The sequence below is a fragment of the Scleropages formosus genome, chromosome 4 (genome assembly GCF_900964775.1).
Source record: "Scleropages formosus chromosome 4, fSclFor1.1, whole genome shotgun sequence".
Classification (NCBI taxonomy): domain Eukaryota; kingdom Metazoa; phylum Chordata; class Actinopteri; order Osteoglossiformes; family Osteoglossidae; genus Scleropages; species Scleropages formosus.
The window spans coordinates 27,226,435-27,245,261 of record NC_041809.1 but is presented as its reverse complement, the minus strand read 5'-3'; the positions used below and the strand labels follow the sequence as shown (position 1 = coordinate 27,245,261).

At 41.1% G+C, this 18,827-nt stretch overlaps 1 protein-coding gene across 1 annotated transcript; it reads left to right on the top strand.

Moving 5' to 3' along the window:
• The first annotated feature begins 1,372 nt into the window (after window positions 1-1,372).
• LOC108921176 (TLC domain-containing protein 2-like) lies at window positions 1,373-14,288 on the top strand. The gene is made up of 4 exons (XM_018730522.2): window positions 1,373-2,089; window positions 2,851-2,933; window positions 5,894-5,976; window positions 11,406-14,288. The coding sequence occupies exons 1-4, from the start codon at window positions 1,911-1,913 to the stop codon at window positions 11,775-11,777; spliced, it is 717 nt and encodes a 238-aa protein (XP_018586038.1). The 5' UTR covers window positions 1,373-1,910; the 3' UTR covers window positions 11,778-14,288.
• The last annotated feature ends 4,539 nt before the right edge of the window (window positions 14,289-18,827 follow it).

The window sequence follows — 18,827 nt, the reverse complement described above, 5'->3', positions numbered from 1 at the left end:
ACCTTTTCCGGACCCATTTCGCCCAAGATCTCTCCAGCTCATGTACGGTGTAAATGTTCATGCACCAACTTCATGATCTTCCCCATAAGAATTACACAGCCTCTACTCCGGCATTGTATTTGCTTACTTGTGTATCTTATAATATTTTTTAAAAAAATTGGTAGGAGGATATCAGGATTAATCTATTCTGTGTTTTATGCACCTATTCGAGCGATGAACATCGGTGCATAAAGTGGAAAGAAACAAACTAGGTTTATTTAAGAATCACATGTCTGCGGCTATGTCTCTTTTTCTTAATGTAATGCATAAATTGTACTTTTGCTGCAATGTACGTCGCTTTGGACAAAAGCGTCTGCTAAATGAATAATGTAAATGTAATAATTGTAAAGTTGCTTAACACTGTAAATCATCTCAGACAAAGGGATCTTATAAATAAAGGGAACTAACGATAATAAAGGGTTAAGGTGAAAAAAAAACTGGAGAAGAGACAATGATTCGGGAAACCGGGGAAAATGCAATATTGATCTGTTTTTATTGATCAGATTTATCACTTCTGTTGAAATTAACGTTGTGCTCAGCAAGTACACAATACACACAAATGCCTTTCCCGGTGCCACATGATGTCGCTGCATTTCACACTAAACACGAGCCTTTTTTGCATTGATTTTTTGTGCACGAAGCCCTCTCGGAAAAAAAAAAAATTCTATTAAAAATCAAAGCTGACCCCGTGATTTCATTTGGTCCGATCACTAACAGCTCATTTTAGCAGGAACCTCCAAAAAGTATTGTTCTTCAAGACACACATAATAATAAGTGCAAGTAAGAAGTGATTGGGGTTCGTTAGACAAATCCGTATCACACACACACACATTTTCAGAACCGCTTGTCCCTTACGGGGTCACGGGGAACCGGAGCCTACCCGGCAACACAGGGCGTAAGGCCGGAGGGGGAAGGGGACACACCCAGGACGGGACGCCAGTCCGCCGCAAGGCACCCCAAGCGGGACTTGAACCCCAGACCCACCGGAGAGCAGGACTGTGGTCCAACCCACTGCGCCACCGCACCCCCCTCAAATCCGTATCATTTTCCTCCAAAAGAAGCTTTAGTATTACTTTTATTACGTTGCAGTATGATATGATATCGTATTTTAAATTAAGGTGCTGGTAAATTAGCAATATTAGCACTTTTGAATTCGGATAAAAATGCCTTGCACGATAAACAAGTAGTAAATACATTGGGTCGATGAACCATGATGAGGGAGGCCGCGCGCGTGTGTGTTTGTGTGTGTGTGTGTGTGTGTCGCGCACGCAGATGATGGGGGGGGGGGGGGGTCGGTAGCTCATTTCATCATTCGACCTGTCCCATATGATTAATCGATGGGTTGACAGAGGAGGCAGGAGAACACGACGCCCGTGGCCGTGGAGGTCCGGCCGCTCCTCTGTGCAGCAGGGCGGGGACTGGGTTCAGGGAAGGATAACACGATAACACGAGCCTCATGTCTTCTAGTGAAATCTGGAGCCATCGTATCGCAGCCGAAGCGTAAGGCGGGAGTCCTCCTCACACACACGGCTCGGCTTGTCCGTCAACAGCCGTCAGAAACAACCAGCAGAGCTCATCATATGGATTTCACACATAATTTTATTTATATATTATATATATTACCTCTTAGTTTTTCTAACCATGAGCACACTCACTGCAGGTTTGTGTGAACTATTATTAAATTAATCGTAAACGGAATACGCCGCTGTTTAGGAAACAGAAAAACAGGGAAGAAAATTTTAAAAAGCGTGAATTCGTTTAAGGGCGAAAAGGGAGACCGCGGTTACGGAGCATCGGAAAGCCCGCGAACGAACGAAGCGCGCGACTTGACTGGAAGCCATTGTTTGTTAGCGCGGGCTCTGACTGAGGACATGGATTCGAACGCCGTGATTATGACAGCTGGAGCCTCCGTGGGATTTTTTAAGCTTGTGAACACGGCCCTGAAAAGACTGCCAGTGCCGGAGAGCGCCTGTAGGAACCCGTGGAAATGGAGAAACATTTCGACGTCGCTTGTTCACAGCCTCATAACAGGATTCTGGGCTGTGCTCTGGTCAGTATTTCAGCTATACCGCCTGACAGTCACATATAGTGTTGTCGCGGGTTTGTTGTCCCAGTGCAGTGGCAGTGGCATAACACCTTGCTTGTCAGCTATAAGTATAAGATATATATTTGCAACGCTATGAGTCACACACAAAATAATTGTGGACACGTTAGGCTTCTTTTGAACATGCAGGCGCGTCGTCCTCATTGCCTCATTTTTATTGCACTTGTCACAAGTCTTGTGGCTTTTCCTGCACATTTTGATTTGACTTCTTCACGGGTCGTGAAAAGCAGAGGGACTCATAAAACAGAGGATTGTTTATCTGAATTGCTCGTCCGTAATTTGCACCTACATTTATAATAAATCAGATCTAGGACCGTTTTATTTGGCGACTTACATACACACTATCATACAATAGCTAGAACTGGACTTATCAGCAATCGGATTGTCATGGTTGCATATTTCCAGAATCCCACGCGGCAGTTCCACGGATGACTTGTTTGGTGCTCTGACAGACCTCCACATCAAAGGACACGTTCTGTGGTGTTCGCGCTCACACAGTCGCGCGCGCACACGCGTCCCCGTGCGTACCTGGCTGACGTGTGTGATCGGGACCTCGTACCGTTTTTCTCTAGAAGCTCCCGCAACCCTCTGTGTGCAGTATTTCCTCATTTGCTTAAAAGGGACAGTGTGGGCGCGGAGCTTGTGAGAGTTTTGCAACAAATGGTTGAATAATGGAGAGTCGTGCCCCCTTTCTTTGCTCTCTCCAGCTTCTGTGTGCACCCGGAGATGGCGGAGGATCTCAGATCCACCCACACCGTCTTCTCCCACGCCTTGGTGTCCGTATCGATCGGTAAGTGCTTCTCCAGGGTGCTGAAGGGAAGCACCAATAACTACATACCCGTGTACATGAAATACTGATTTCTATACTATGACGTCAATCCCCTAACCCAAAAAAAGACATAATAATCTGGCCTCTTAGACATTTTTTTCCCAGTAACTTGCAAATCGGTAAATTCCTTTAGTTGTAACTCAGTCAAGTGCTGTTCCTGTACCAGTGTGCCTCCTCTTTTTTTTCTACAAAGCCCCTGTTAATCATCTCCACAGAGCTGTGTTCTGACTGGCCTGCCTGAACATAATAATACTGAACAACTACATTTACATTAACATTTATTCATTTAGCAGACGCTTTTCTCCAAAGCGACTTACATCTCATAGAAAATACAATGTGTGCATTAAATTATGAGAGAGAGAGAGACATAGTTGCAGACGTGTGATTCTTAAGCACAGTTAGTTTCTTTCACCATATGCACCAATGTTCATCACACAAGTAGCTGCATAAAACTTTACCAGAATATCAATGATTGCTGATTACCTTCCTAGTAGTGTTTTTTTTTTTTTTTTTGAGATACATATAAACATTTACCTTACATTGCAGGAGTAGCCGTGTAAAGGACTGATCCGGGCCTGATCTTAAAGTTATAGTGCATGAACATTTATACCTTACATGAACTTAAGAGATCATAGGGGTCTGTGTGGATCATAAGTGAGTCTGGAAGAGCTGAGTTTTAAGACCCGTTTTAAATGTGGACAAAAATTCAGCAGCAACTATCGATAAACATGGTCAGTAACTTAATATGGTTCCCTTGGTCACACCTTTGTGACAATATAATGCAGTTGGGGGTAGTTAGAATATAGAATAATAGGGGGGTTAAGATGTGTGCTTGCACCTCACATAGTGTTGTGTATGGATTCTCAGCCTGAAAGTATCCCAAGCATCACAAGTGCTCAGTGCAGTCAGGATGTACATCTGTCTTACAGGCTCACTGTACATGGGAAGGTCATAATCTCTAACCTACAGGCTCACTGCACATGAGCAGGTTCACCATCTATACACCATATAGAACATCATACAGGGTGAAGAAATGCTCAGAGTAACAAACCATAGCAGAATTCTTCCCAGTCACTTTTGACCTGTTGAATACACAGGTTTTGTTTAATAATCTTTATAAACTGATTGCTGTTATCTGTAAAATATTGTGTTCATTGTGAACAGCAATTTTATGCATATGTGTTAAAGCGTATTATTACAGCACTCAGCATTTGTCACTGGTGCTGTTTGTGGATTTTGTCAAAGGAGCTTTGAATTATGAGAATAAACTAAGGATCGACATTGCACTGTAATCTTGGATGTCTTTGGGTGTTTATCCATGTCTTTTAACTGAACCCACACCCGTATGCCTCACTTCTACCTATTAGCCTAGACTTTAGGTAGTGCTGTTATTCTACCACTGGTGCAGGTTGAAGATACAGGAAAAGTTAGGTCCTTGACAAAAGTAAATCAAATGTCTAACGACAAAATACAAGTAAATCTCTGTTATTTACACTGCTTTGACATAACTGTTTGCTAGTTAAAATGTATAAATATAATGATTTTGAGAACTCAAACTTTGATATTTCAGTACTGTTTTGTTCAAAACATTAGTACTACTGTTTAAAATTATGTTCTGCTGGATGTTTTCTTGTTTTGAAGGAGTTGATCATGTATTTGTTTCACATTGTTTTTAGTAGATGTTCAAGTACTTAATAAATGTATCTGTACAGGTAAATAATACTATATGCTTATTTTCCATTTTTAAAAAGTCAAATATTTTAACTTTTGGACTGTGTACTTAATATTAGATTTTTTTAGCTTTCATTTAGATATTAATGCACACTTCTTTCTTTAAAGTTAATATGATTTTTTTTTTTGTTCATTGTTTTTCTTTAGTCTTGTAACTGGGCTATCTGGTGCCATTGTGGAATCTGGAAGAACAGCTCCAGTGACAGAATATATACAAGAACAGTATTATGACATTGACTGATTAACTGAAGTATGTTTTTTCTTTTAACATCCAGTGGTGTGTCTGATGTGGCATCCAGTTGTTTAGGTCTAGTTTGTCATTTCATCTTAGCTAGCCTACTTACTGGACAAGCTAACCCATTAATATCATTACATAAATATTCCACTTTTTTGATAGACTTTAGGCTTTTTTAAAGTAGAGCATTTCTAAAGGTCTTGCAGTTCTCTCCCTTCTCAAACTTTATCTTGTGTTTTATTTATTTTGTGTTTTTCTACATGCTGTGGTGGCAAAGTAGGTAGTGCTAGTGCCTCAGAGCACTTCGGCTGTAAGATCGGATGTGGGTTTGAATGTAGCTCAGCCTGTGTGGAGTTTGCATGTTCTTCTTGCATTTGTGTGGGTTTCTTCTGGATTCTCTGATCTAAAGAAGTACTGTGTACCGTCCAAAGATATATTTCTCATAAATTGGGCATAAATTGGGGAATCTAAAATTGCCCAGAGTGTGCATGAATAAGTGTGTTACACTGCTCTGCTATATAAATGAGTAAATGATTGTCGGGAGTTAAGTGTAGCGTTAGCTGTGCAACTCGGCTTGGGCATAGGTGTCAGCTGAATACTATTTAGTAATAATTGTACATCATATTGGAGAAAATTGTCACATTCCACCAGTAGTGCAGACCTATAATTTGGATGTATATGAAATCACGGCAGTCTCCGTCTTTTATTGAATCCTCTTCCATTGCTGTGCAAGAAGGTTCCCATTAGAAAAGCTCATTGTATTCTAGAACAGTGTCACTATGGCTATCATCATAGTGGGAGGTGGTTATAAATAGCTGATCTCACACCCCCAGCTGACAGCTTGGTAACTGTGGTAGGTGTCACCATGGTTGCCATCAGTAATAAAATAAAATGTTAGAGATGTTTCTATAAAACACTTAAACAACTGCTCTATATCTGTATTTTGATGTTTCAGGATATTTTATCTATGACTTCTTTGACATGTTTCTCAACCAGAAGATCAGTCAAGCCTGGGAACTCCTCTTTCATCATACAGTGGTAAGGTGTTAAGTATGCAATGTATATTTACTTGTGTCACTCACACATTCATTTTATCCACTGCTTCCTTTTGACCCAAAGGTTGCAGGTTTGATCTCCACCTCTGACTGTAGTTCCTTTGAGCAAAGTACTTACCCTAAATTGTTCCGGTAACATTATGAAGCTGTACAAATGGGTAAATAATTATAACCTTAACATTGTAAGTTGCTTTGGAGAGAAGCGTCAGCAAAATGAATGAATGTAAGGCTTGTCTGCGGCAGGTGTTTGATGGCTGGTGAGTCCATTTATCACATGCCATCCTCTTTTGGGGAAAAATTACATTTATTTACCTTGGGGAAGTGGTACCAGTCAGTGGCCACATTTGCAGAGACCAGTTCCTCACATCTATGTTTTGGCTGAGGGCAAGGATGCTAGCTCAGAAATATAATATACCATTCATATACAAACTACAGCATATTAAATTCTCATGCTGAAGATATTTCAGTGTTTTATTTGAATGATAAGTAGTCTCAAAGATTTAGGAAGTGGCCAAAACCTGTCCAGACACCCCTCAGGAACATTCATTACCTAAATATGACAAAAGCTTTTAGTATGACATGGAAAATATTCAGACAGTGCTTTGCTCTATCTGTGTTATTTGTTCATTCATTAGTAACATTTTGACAGAACTCTTGAGGCTCCTAGAACATTCTGTAACCTATCAGAGAAGAAGTGGGAGTTCTCAAATAACCTGATCTATACAGCTTGCTCGTCTTTCTTGTCATCCTCACACATGCCCTTACACCATTTCCCAGACAAGACCTTGGATGCTGACTACACCTAAAAGAAAAAATGCTGATTTCTTTTGCCAGTCACTGTTGTGTTGCTTTAAGAAGCCTTGCCCCTTTGGCTAAGCTCTATAATTGAGGTTCCTACATCTGTAACAATCACTCCTATTCTCTCTGCTCTGCAGCCTCATTGTTTTGTCTAATATGTGTTCTAAAGCATTGTTGTTTCCTATTTCATATACAATCTAGAAGTCTTTTGATCATAAATTTGTAACATTATTGCTGTCTCATTGTCAACTGATTGTCCTGGTGCTCATTCTCTGCAATCTAGACATGCACTGGATAGAAAAGCACAGACTTTGCTGGTGTGGCCTACACAGTGGATCCAGTTTGTGTCTGCACAGGGAAGCACAGTGATGCTGACCTTCGAGCTCAACTTCTGTGCCGAGCACTGCATTGTGACTGTCTCCTTGTTACTAAGTCAGGAAGGGCTGTCAGCTGACATAGCACTAAGCAGTTGGGGTGACGTCTGGCAGATTATTCACACAAAAAGCTTCAAATTAGTAAAAATAATTAATAATTACTGGAACTTACATCAGTTTTTAGAGGATTATTTTAATTTAACCATGATTCCTGGGTAAATCCTAAAGTAGATTACTGCTGTGAGGCTATGACTCATTGCAATTGCCTTACAGTGAGTGGCTGTGAATTAAGAAGGGCTGGACTTGGTGGGTAGCGGGTCCTGGGGATTATTAAGTTTTTCTTAATATTTCTGAAAGTTTTATCATACTTTTATCTCTTCACATTTTGTAAGAGATATGATGGTCCAATGCAAACACACACACACACATTTTCTGAACTGCATGTCCCATACGGGGTCGCAGGGAGCCGGAGCCTACCCGGCAACACAGGGCGTAAGGCCGGAGGGGTGGGGACACACCCAGGACGGGACACCAGTCCGCCACAAGGCACCCCAAGCGAGACTGGAACCCTAGACCCACCAGAGAGCAGGACCCGGTCCAACCCACTGCGCCACTGCACCACTGCACCCCCCCCTCCCACTGCAAACAGTGAATAGTTTTTTTGGAGATCATTGAAGATATTGCAGTATTTTCTTATCAGATCACAGAGAGGTAAGATGAAAGACAGTGGAACAGCAGAGCCTTTTAAAGAGGTCCTGAGCTGGCATACAGAGTTGTAGAATACATACAAGACACTGATTTTTCCTCATACTCTATACTTTTATGCACTTATCTCTCACATCCCTTTGGGCAGCATGGTGGCACAGTGAGTAGTGCTGATGTCTCATAGTGCCTGAGTGATGCAAGATGACATGGGTTCAATCCCTGCTCAGTCTGTGTGGAGTTTGCATGTTCTCCCCGTGTCTGTGTGGGTTTCCTCTCACAGTCCAAAGACATGCTGTTCAGGTTCCCCCATAGTGTGTGAGACAGAGAGAGTGTGTTCCACTGGTGTATGGATGAATGACCCAGTGTAAGTAGCGTATCTAGCAGTTCAAGTCACTGTGGTGAATAAGGTGTGTGGGCTGATAACACTACATAGAGTTCATTGTAAGTTGCTTTGGAGAAAAGTGTCTGCTAAGTAAGTAGCTGTGTCCTGTTCAATGACATCTTGCTATAATGGCTTGTAAAAATGTAACCATATATTAAGTGACGCGATAACACAACTCCTGTCCCGTTATCGGTACACAACAGTCATTCAGCACATCAGCAACCAATACTTTATGGATTAAACATTTAACTAACAGCAGAGTGAAAAACATCATGTAAGTATGTACAAAAACATAATTATGCATAGCACAAGACAACATGAGAGAGCAGCTTGTCGTATTGACAATCTAAAGTAATCAGCAATCATTTCATATCAGTATGATACTGCAACTAAAACAGCAGAATCATTATTACTATTATTTTTGTTATTATTATTCTTCTTATTATTATTCATATTCATTATTTTAGCTGACACTTTTCTCCAAGGCAAGTTATAGTGTTAAGCTATTTAAAATTACTTGACCATTTATTCAGCTGGGTCGTTTTTACTGGAGAAATACAGTGTAAGTACCTTGATCGAAGGTGCTGTAGCAGGTGGGATTTGAACCTAGGTACTTTGAGTCCTCTTCAAAATAAACTAAAAACATGTAATAATAAACTCAGTTACCTAAATCACTGTGAATCATCAGCTTCTTTCAGGGGGCAAGACTAAGAACATACTCATAGTGTGTGTCAGACCTGTGTTTTTATTCATGCTGTTTACAGAAACAGTGACTGGGGAAGGATAGCAGTGAGGGACTGGACCTTCATGCTGCCGTGCCCATGCGCTGTCAGCCATGAGCACCACAGTCATGTAAACACCTTTAATAACATGTATATCCTAGCCAACTCATAGCAACTTCCTTTGTGGTTTTCTAGGTAAGGGAGGGAACATAAGTGGTTTACCACTGCCTTCATCTTTGCAAGTTTGCAGGGGGGCAAACGGGGAAAACATTCACACTCCACACACTTTGAGCTGGATTCAAATCCCTGACCACAAGGCAAGCTTACCTGCTGTGCACCTGTGAATATGAATATTCTGACAGTAGTGTAAGTCAAACCTTAATCTTGTGATCGAATGAAGATCATCTGGCATCAAATGTTTGTCGGTAACGTTACTGACAAACAGCTGGCCAACTGTATCTGACAATGGTACCATTGCAGGCTTTGCATTCTGTTTGGAAATTGTTGCTGAACATTTTTAGTACATTGTTGTTGGTAAGCTATTCTTAGTTGGTATATATTGAGTTATTTTTGGAGGGGGGTATTCCATTGAAAGGAGAACATCCAGGCTGTGTAAAAGTTTTGTAAAATGTTTATGTTCAGCTAAGGAGACGTGTAAAAGTTTTGTAAAATGTTTATGTTCAGCTAAGGAGACGTATCTGTTGCTGTTTGTCTTTATGCCAATAACAGAGTGAACAAGAGTCATCTTTACTAGACTTCTCTACTGGCTATCGCATGGTTGTTGTACAAGTGTATTCAGGTTCTCAGAATACTGTGCTTAGTGATTAAAAACCAAAATCTGCAACACGACAATCCCTCTGCCTTTGAAAATTAAGGTAGGTGCCTTAAATTTTAAATGTAATTATGCAAAATTATGTTTTACTCCATTTCTGAAACCGTCACCAATGTGGCACAGATAAAATGAGCAATAAAGTATGTATTGAAATGTAAAAAATCTCTTAATTAGTTGGTTTGACGTAGGTTGTTCTTTGTCCTTTCACGTGTCTTAATGTATACCATTCTCTGTCTGATGATTTTCCTTATCACGTAAAATTGAGTCACATGACATTGTTTGTGTCCTCTTGACTTACATGTTCATCTGCATTTACGCACACTGAAGAAGGTCTGAGGCCAAAACATATTCATGTTTAAATTTCATGTGTTTAAATCTTATACTTAATAAATACGGTCACAACTGTGACTGCTGTCCTACTTTATTTCTGTCATCTCCAGAGGATCCAGCACCTGTTGTGGCAATATTCTTTCAGTACTGTAGTTGTGGTGAGCACTTATTATCTTTCTAATTTTAACGCAGACCAAAACAGAAATAGAGAATCATGCAGGATTTCTCAGGAGATGGATCTCTTGTGAATTAACGGCTATATAAGAGGATATACTTAATAAATTTTATGTTGGAACCTGCTGATCGCCAGGGTCCTTGTACATAACTGATGCCCCAACCTATATGCTCTACCCTGTGGGTGGGGCCATAAAAAACAAGACAGAAGACAAGACAAATTTACAGGCGGTCCCTGACTTATGATGGGGTTACATTCTGATAAACCCATTCAACTCAAAAATATCGTAAGGCGGAAATGCATTTAATACACCTAACCTACCGAACATCATCGCTTCTTATCCTTAAAGATGGTCGATATCGTCAACTGCAAAAATCCAAATTCATGTGCGATGGCAAATTACAAGTTTGCCGCCTTCATGCTGGGCAATTATTTTGAGTTTCTTTTCAAGAGTAATTACCTTCCTTTTTTTCTTCTCACCAGTAACTGGAGACACAGATGGGCATTTCATAGACATGATGGATGCACAAAACACAACGTAGATATGGGAGGTATCCAAAAAAAATGCTGGCAGCACAGAACATTGTAGCGTATCGGTTGTATACACTAGAGACCGCGTAGCAGACTAGGAGATGAGGATCGCTGCTGCTTCCTAGCTGCCCAGCATCACAAGAGAGTATTATACCGCATATCGCTTTCCCGGGAAAAAATCTAAATTCACATTTCAAAGTCCGGTTTCTACTGAATGCGTATCGCTATTGCACTATCGTAAAGTCAAAAAATCGTAAGTCAGACCATGGTAACTCAGGGACCGCTTATATATTCTTCAACTGTGTCTTGGGAGGGGAGCCAAAGTATATTTTGTTTGGGGTGATTATCAGCTAGAGGACTTCCTCAGATGTGAACCTGCAACCTTCTGGATAGATTGGAAGGCAGACACTAAAAAGCATAGCCCTGCTTTGCCTGCATCTGGACACGAGTTGTTGATATGAGTTGTGTCAACATAAGAAAAGAGTGTCATGGATAAGGAATGGTGCAGCAGATAACTGCAGATCAATTTGCTGACCTGCCTGTATGTTTTTGTGTGTGTACAGGTGGTCTGCTGCTTCGGGCTCTCAGCACTGACCCAGCAATTTGTGGGCTTCTCCGTGGTGGCACTGCTGGTGGAGATCAACTCAGTGTTCCTGCATCTACGCCAGGCATTGCGCATGGCTGGACTGTCTGGTACCATGCCTTACCGACTCAACCGTGCACTCAACTTAGGGACCTACGTAGTATTTCGCATCAGCACTCTGGCCTGGATGACCCGCTGGCTGGTGCTGAACCGCAGCCACATTCCACTGCCCAGCTACACAGTTGGAAGTCTAGGCCTGGCTATCATGACTGCCATGAACATTGTCCTCTTCTGCCGTCTGCTACGCAGTGATGTGCTCAAGGTTGGCAGTGAAGGGAAGCGGGAGAAGTAGGGTGCACGCTGGCTGGCAGTTCCCACAGCCTACACTGCCGGCCCCCACCCCTGACACTCAAAAGATCTCTGGAGTCGCGCATTCTAGAAACATCTTGACTGTGTGGCTTAGAAACATGCTGCGATAATGCAGACCACAGTGCTGCTTTTATAACTCATAATACCGGTGAAAATTCCACTGACTTGTCAGCCTCAAACAGACCGACCTCATACCATGCACAACACTGCCCCCTACTGGAGATTTTTACTGAAATGACATATCGCTTGGTGTAACACCATACCATCTGTTGTGTAACTACAGGCGTCGTCAGTAGGATTAATGGTTATTTCTTTCTGTATGTGACTTTAATAAGCCTGAAACTTTGCACCACTGTGAGAGTCCTTTGTTTCCTGTAGGAAACCCTGCAGGCCAAAAGCTGTGTCTTATGAACAGTGACAGCAGAAGGCATGTCGCCTCACAGATATGCACACATGTACACACAGACATAGATCTGTGCTTGTTGCCTCCTGATTGAAGCTCTGATCAAGGGGGTGTGTAACTCATCTAGGGGTACATAGTTTGCTTATGGACTTGGGGTGAAGAAATGGCATCTGGATCAGTTGCTACATTCATTGAAGTATGAATGCATAGGGGTTCCAATGGCCCATTGCATCAACCCCCTATCAAATCCTTGTTGACCCAGAAACCAGGCTGTGGTTCGCAAAAGACATTTTACACTGAGGTTTGGGAAATAAGTATTAGGCTGCCACCTTCTGAACAAATTGTCCATCTTGAATAAAGTATTTCAACTTCTACAAACCTCCTTAATCCTGTTTATGCTGGTCACAGCACCCTACCACCACCAATCAGCTTCTGTATTGTGTCAAAGGTTTCTGAGGGAAAGGCTCAAAAACCTCACCTGATGGCAAATACAAGCCTTCCACTGGACTTCTACTAAAAATTGAAGTATGCCAGGCATTCCCCTATGCCCACTACTATGGTGCAATTCTACTACTGAAACAATTTACTGCAATTAAGACCTCGAGTAAATGACCCTGAAATTAACATTTAACTTACTTAAGTGTGACTGTTCTTGTACATTTCATTTGTTGTATCTAGTGATGAGTGTCATGGTAGTGGCTGAATGGGATATTTGTGAACAAAAAATTTAGTGAATTTAATAATGTTACAGACCCCTTTTTGAGATTCCCTGGGCCTAATGTGATTCAAGCTAAACGTATGTAATGAATGTTGTCTGGATACATAGTAAATTACTAAAATTGGCAGGACCGTCTGCCTTTTTTCTGACAAAATTTTGTGTTTTAGAATGTCTGTTCAACATGATTAATGAAACTTTGTATTATGTCTGTGAAGGCAGCTTATTTAATGTTCACAAATTATGATGTGTGGGTGCATCGTCTTTGCTCAAATATAAGCACTTAAGTATAAATTCCCAGCATCTCTGTGCACAATCCTTGTTGCTTATTGTGACCCAAGTTCTGTAAAGTATGAAATATTTCAGTGTTATTGCTGTAAAATCCACTGTAATATTTTCTGTGATCATAAGAATGAAATACTTTGACTTGTTTGGTTAATGAAAGTCTTCCCTTGTAATTTTAGCTTTTGTGTCATAATTGCCTTAATTTAACAGTCTGAAATAGTGTTTGTAAACTTTTTAAAGGGTTATTATAAAATAGATTTTAGAATAATGAGAATGAATAGCCCAGGTTTTAAAGAAATTTGACTATTATGTATATAAGAAGAAAAACAATGCAACAAACTGAAATTTCTTAACTTTTCATTTGTGAAAGGCCTATCAGTATTCATGTAGGCCTGCTTTGTAATTTGTTTCATATGACCTCGTGTGAATGGTGAGACAAGCAATTTTATATTGATTTTGTTTTGATGGTCTGTGATTTTGTAATCTGTATATTAAATTAATACTGAGACTGGCAAAATAGGTATTTACATTCAGTATTTTTGTTCCGTAACAGTGAGCACAGTGTGACCTTAAACGATTTAACAACCATGAGTTCTATATGGCAGCAAAAATATTATTGTACATTTTCTTTTTGTTTTGTCACCTGCAGCTGTCAGCTTCACAAATCTCATCTCTGTCCAGGGTGCTGAAGGTCTTGGCTCATTGTAAGTACTGTATAAATATAGCTTAGCACTCTAAAGTTGGTAATTGTTTATGTGTGTGTGTGTGTGTAGGTAAATGAATCACTCGTTTTGGTAGATGTACAAGATGTAAGACATCAGCATTTGTAGGTGTCATTCTATCATTTTAAAATAGCTGGACCTTGAAAGCAGGTCTTGCCTATTTCCTGTTTCCATTCCAACTACATGAATGGAAAAGGGAAATAATCTATTAGTTGAAAGAGTCATTTGTGGGGAGAGCAGGAGGGGAGGGAGGGATTTGATCTTAGCTGCACAACTTGTCCATCACACATCATATTGCAATCAATGCATTTTTTGATACAGTATTACTGTGTAGGGGAGGGTGCGGTGGCACAGCAGGCTTGCCCAGGGCCTGCTCTCTGGTGGGTCTGGGGTTCAAGTGCTGCTTGGGGTGCCCTGCGACAGACTGGCGTCCCATCCTGGGTGTGTCCCCTCCCCCTCCAGTCTTGTGCCCTGTGTTGCCGGGTTAAGCTCTGGCTCACCGCGACCCTGCTCGGAACAAGCAGTTTCAGACAATGTGTGTGTATGTCCATTTAAATTACATCTGTAATTTATTCATTTAACCAGTGCTTTTTCCAAAGCAATGTATCGTGATTACACATTAGTATTTAGCACAAGGTAGATTAAAATGCTAGATTCACTACACTACATGCAATTATTCACTATTTATCTAGTGGAGCAATGTAACACACTCGTTCAATCACACATACACACTCTCGTTACATTTCCTCTGTTACTTCTACTTAAGTATGGTGGCACAGTGGCACAGCGAGCAGCGCTGCTGTCTCACAGTGCCTGGGTGGTGCGAGAGAATGTGGGTTTGATCCCTGCTCAGTCTGTGTGGAGTTTGCATGTTCTCCCCATGTCTGTGTGGGTTTCCTCCAGGTGCTCTGGTTTCCTCCCACAGTCCAAAGACATGCTGTTCAGGTTCCCCATAGTGTGTGAGTGACACAGAGAGAGTGTGTTCAACTGATATATGGATAAGTAGGGTATCTAGCAGTGTAAGTCACTTTGGTGAATAAGGTGTATGGACTGGTAATGCTACATAGAGTTCATTGGAAGTCGCTTTGGAGAAAAGTGTCTTCTAGATAAATAAATGTAGGTACTCTGAAGAGTATACTTAAATATCTGGAAATTACACATTTCAGAGTTGTGTTTATCACAGATCATGTTTGTTTTACTCAAGTACATATGTAAAGATCATATATTTTTAGTTAATTACATTTATATCACCCTCTTCTCATTCATTTTGATTTTTTAACATTAGTGTGTTTTAATTTTGTTCTCCTTCAAACTAATCATTCTTTCACCGGCCATTGCTGGCTGTCGGTCACAGTCACTTTTACAGGGAACCATTAAAAATGTCTGTTCAGCGTCAGCTGAGTTTGGTTGTTGATTTTATTTATCATAACTTGCTAGCATTTTGACCATTCTGAGTTCAGAATTCAGTGAGTTGCTTCTGTTTCATTAATTTAAGCATATGGACTACAAATGGTATGATGTTCTTAACCTGTTAGAATTAAGTTAAATGCTTGAAAAATAACTGTCAAATATACATTTTAACGCCCTGTGTTACCGGGTAGGCTCCGGTTCCCTGTGACCCCGTATGGGACAAGCGGTTCTGAAAATGTGTGTGTGTGTGTGTGTATACATTTTAAAAATTTTTTAAATACATTGAGTATTATGGACCTTTAATACTTATAACAGCTACTGGAAAGCTGTGAATGAATATTTACTTGTAAAACAAAGTTGTAGAAAGTGGAGAAATATGTATATATAGTTTTTTTAAATTAACACTTATACACACACACACACACACATTTTCAGAACCGCTTGTCCCTTACGGGGTCACGGGGAACCGGAGCCTACCCGGCAACACAGGGCGTAAGGCCGGAGGGGGAGGGGACACACCCAGGACGGGACGCCAGTCCGCCGCAAGGCACCCCAAGCGGGACTTGAACCCCAGACCCACCGGAAAGCAGGACTGCGGTCCAACCCACTGCGCCACCGCACCCCTTTAACACTTATATATGTTGATTAATATGCTAATTGAAACTGCCTCATGAATTAGAGAGTGTTATGGTCAGCAATGGCAGCACGTGGATATTGTATTTTTTGGAGGTTAAATTACTTCATTTTGGTCAATTATATATTTGCCTTTAGTAAAAACACTGCACCCAGAGTCACGTTTCAAAAATGTAACCACTGCCTAGGTCAAATTTTTGATAATGTTCAAACAAATGTTCCAGTATTAATTCTGTGAACTGAATTTGCCATTTTTTGTAATTTAATGTAAGGGGGACACGGTGGTGCAGTGGGTTGGACCAAGTCCTACTTTCCAGTGGGTCTGGGGTTCGAGTCCTGCTTGGGGTGCCTTGCGATGGACTGGCGTCCCGTCCTGGGTGTGTCCCCTCCCCCTCCGGCCCTATGCCCTGTGTTGCCGGGTAGGCCCCGGTTCCCCGCGACCCCGTATGGGACAAGCGGTTCAGAAAGTGTGTGTGTGTGTGGAATGGAACTTGTATATACTGTGAACACACACACACACACACACACACACATTTTCAGAACCGCTTGTCCCATACGGGGTCACGGGGAACCGGAGCCTAACCCGGCAACTCAGAGCGTAAGGCTGGAGGGGGAGGGGACACACCCAGGACGGGACGCCAGTCCGTCGCAAGGCACCCCAAGCGGGACTTGAACCCCAGACCCACCGAAGAGCAGGACTGTGGTCCAACCCACTGCACCACCGCACCCCCTTTACTGTGAACACATTCTCCTAATTTTCTTAAAGGTGGCTAGTCCCCCCCCCAGTTTTAATTCTATTGCTCCTCATGGCAGACCACAACCTCCCATTGGAAGCATTCACTATTTTCACTCACCTTCAGTAACTGCTTGTCCTAAGGGAGTGTTACAGCAGTCCGGAGCCCATCCCAGAAACAGGGCATGAGGTACAGTACACCCCTGACACCAAGCTGAATAAGTAGGTAAATAAATTAAGTAGGTTTGTATACAGATTGAATGTTATAAGTCACTTTGGAGAAAAGCACCAGCCAAAATGAACAAATAATAACAGATCTTTTTCAGTCAAAGAGGACCCTTATCAAGACTGCTAGCCTAAAAATACAGAAAATATCAAGTTAAGGTCAGCCTGTCACATACATGGAGAAACATCCTCACTGTATCTGATACCACACCATGGTTCTCTATTAGGGCTTTGGCATCCTGTATTCCTGCCATCTGTTCTACTATCTAAACGTTGAATTAAAAAAATTCCTTTTGTTCCACTGAAACACTTGTGCCACTGACCCTGCCAATCATCAAAAATTAAAGTGGAGCCTAATTATTAACAGATGATACCCTGCTGATAGAGTAGATTTTGATTTTCATTGAGAAATAAATATTCCAGGCGAGATAATCAGTATGATTACTTCATGTATCCTACTAATTTACTAAGCAGACTGTACATACCTGATAACTGCAATACAAATTATTTGAAAGGATTATCCAGAAGCCCAGTTGTGTTGTTGCTTTGGAATGAGCGGAGGTTTTAGATGAGTGCAGGATGTGCAGTTTGCCTGCAGCTGGAGATCCTGCCGTCACAGAGACACAGTGCTGGTTGAAATCATTGCACGATCTCGGATTAATACTGCTTCTTGTCTCATATCTTACCTCCGTCCCTTCCTTTTACACAGCTCGTCACCATAAGCATGACCTAATACCACTGTCTTTCATTGCCATTTTTGGTGACTGGTGCTGTCACTATTGTTTGTTCCACTTACTTGACTACTGTAACACATGATGGCATACAGCTCTCCAGATCATCCTACTTTGTACCCAAGATGTACAATATACTTACTATACCACTATTCAGTATTTCAGCTATTCCATTTTAGCACTCCATACTATCAATGACTGTGTCCAGGCTGTTGAAAAGGAGACGGAGTGACCTTGATCATGATTGTATTTTTTAACAATTATTACTGTCATTAACAGCCTTTATTGTCAGCAATGCCCCAATCAATAATGCCAGGATTAATGGGATCATCATCACTATCACATCAACAAAAAACATCACAACCTCTTCTGCCAATGTGGTGTAAAGAGCTGATCCTACAGTCGGATGATGATAAATTGATATTCTTTAGGCTAAGCTTACAATAATTACCTTCTCCATTGTTATTGATGTATTTAAAATGACCTTCATCACAATTGTCCTTAGATTATTGAATAGATGGAGGACATTTTAATGGATGAGTAGGAGTTGTATAGTCAAGGCACCTACACAGGTCAGGGATGGTGTAATTAGACTCCAGGGTAGATTCCTTCTTTTCATTTCGATCCTTGCATTCATTGTAGAAAACTTTTAGAGAGACATTCTTTTCTGTGAAATTTATGACTGCCTGTATAGTTCAGTGTATTGACAGAATTACTCCTTACACTAAGAATTGCTTTTAACATTTATACTGAAAGCTAACAAAATCATAGTAGTTTTAATTTAATATTAATAAGCAGCATGATAGTGATGAGGAGAACACTGCTTTTTGGTGATTGTGAATCACTGTACTGGGCAGGCTGTCCTTTACTTTATGCCCGATGTCCTGAACTGGCTTATAATCACCAAAACCATAACTGATTTTATTGAAAGCATATCAAATTTAAAGGGAAACTGTAAAATGTTTAAATGAATAGTCGTGTTTAATCTGTCTTCCTTAAAGGCAACAAGAGGGTGCACATGTTTGCAAAATACAAATAAACTTGAATGACCAAATGCACATGGTTCCTGATTTCCACACACACACACACACACACACGTCTACAACTACTTGTCCCCAGAAGGGTCGCAGCAAGCCAGAGCCTAACCCAGCAACACAGGACACAAGGCAGAGGGGG

Bases quoted from the DNA above. Each gene is read 5' to 3' on its own strand.
- LOC108921176 (XM_018730522.2), top strand. From the start codon at position 1,911: ATGGATTCGAACGCCGTGATTATGACAGCTGGAGCCTCCGTGGGATTT. The intron at 2,090-2,850 runs GTCAGTATTTCA...TGCTCTCTCCAG, and splicing joins GGATTCTGGGCTGTGCTCTG to CTTCTGTGTGCACCCGGAGA. The intron at 5,977-11,405 runs GTAAGGTGTTAA...GTGTGTGTACAG, and splicing joins TCCTCTTTCATCATACAGTG to GTGGTCTGCTGCTTCGGGCT.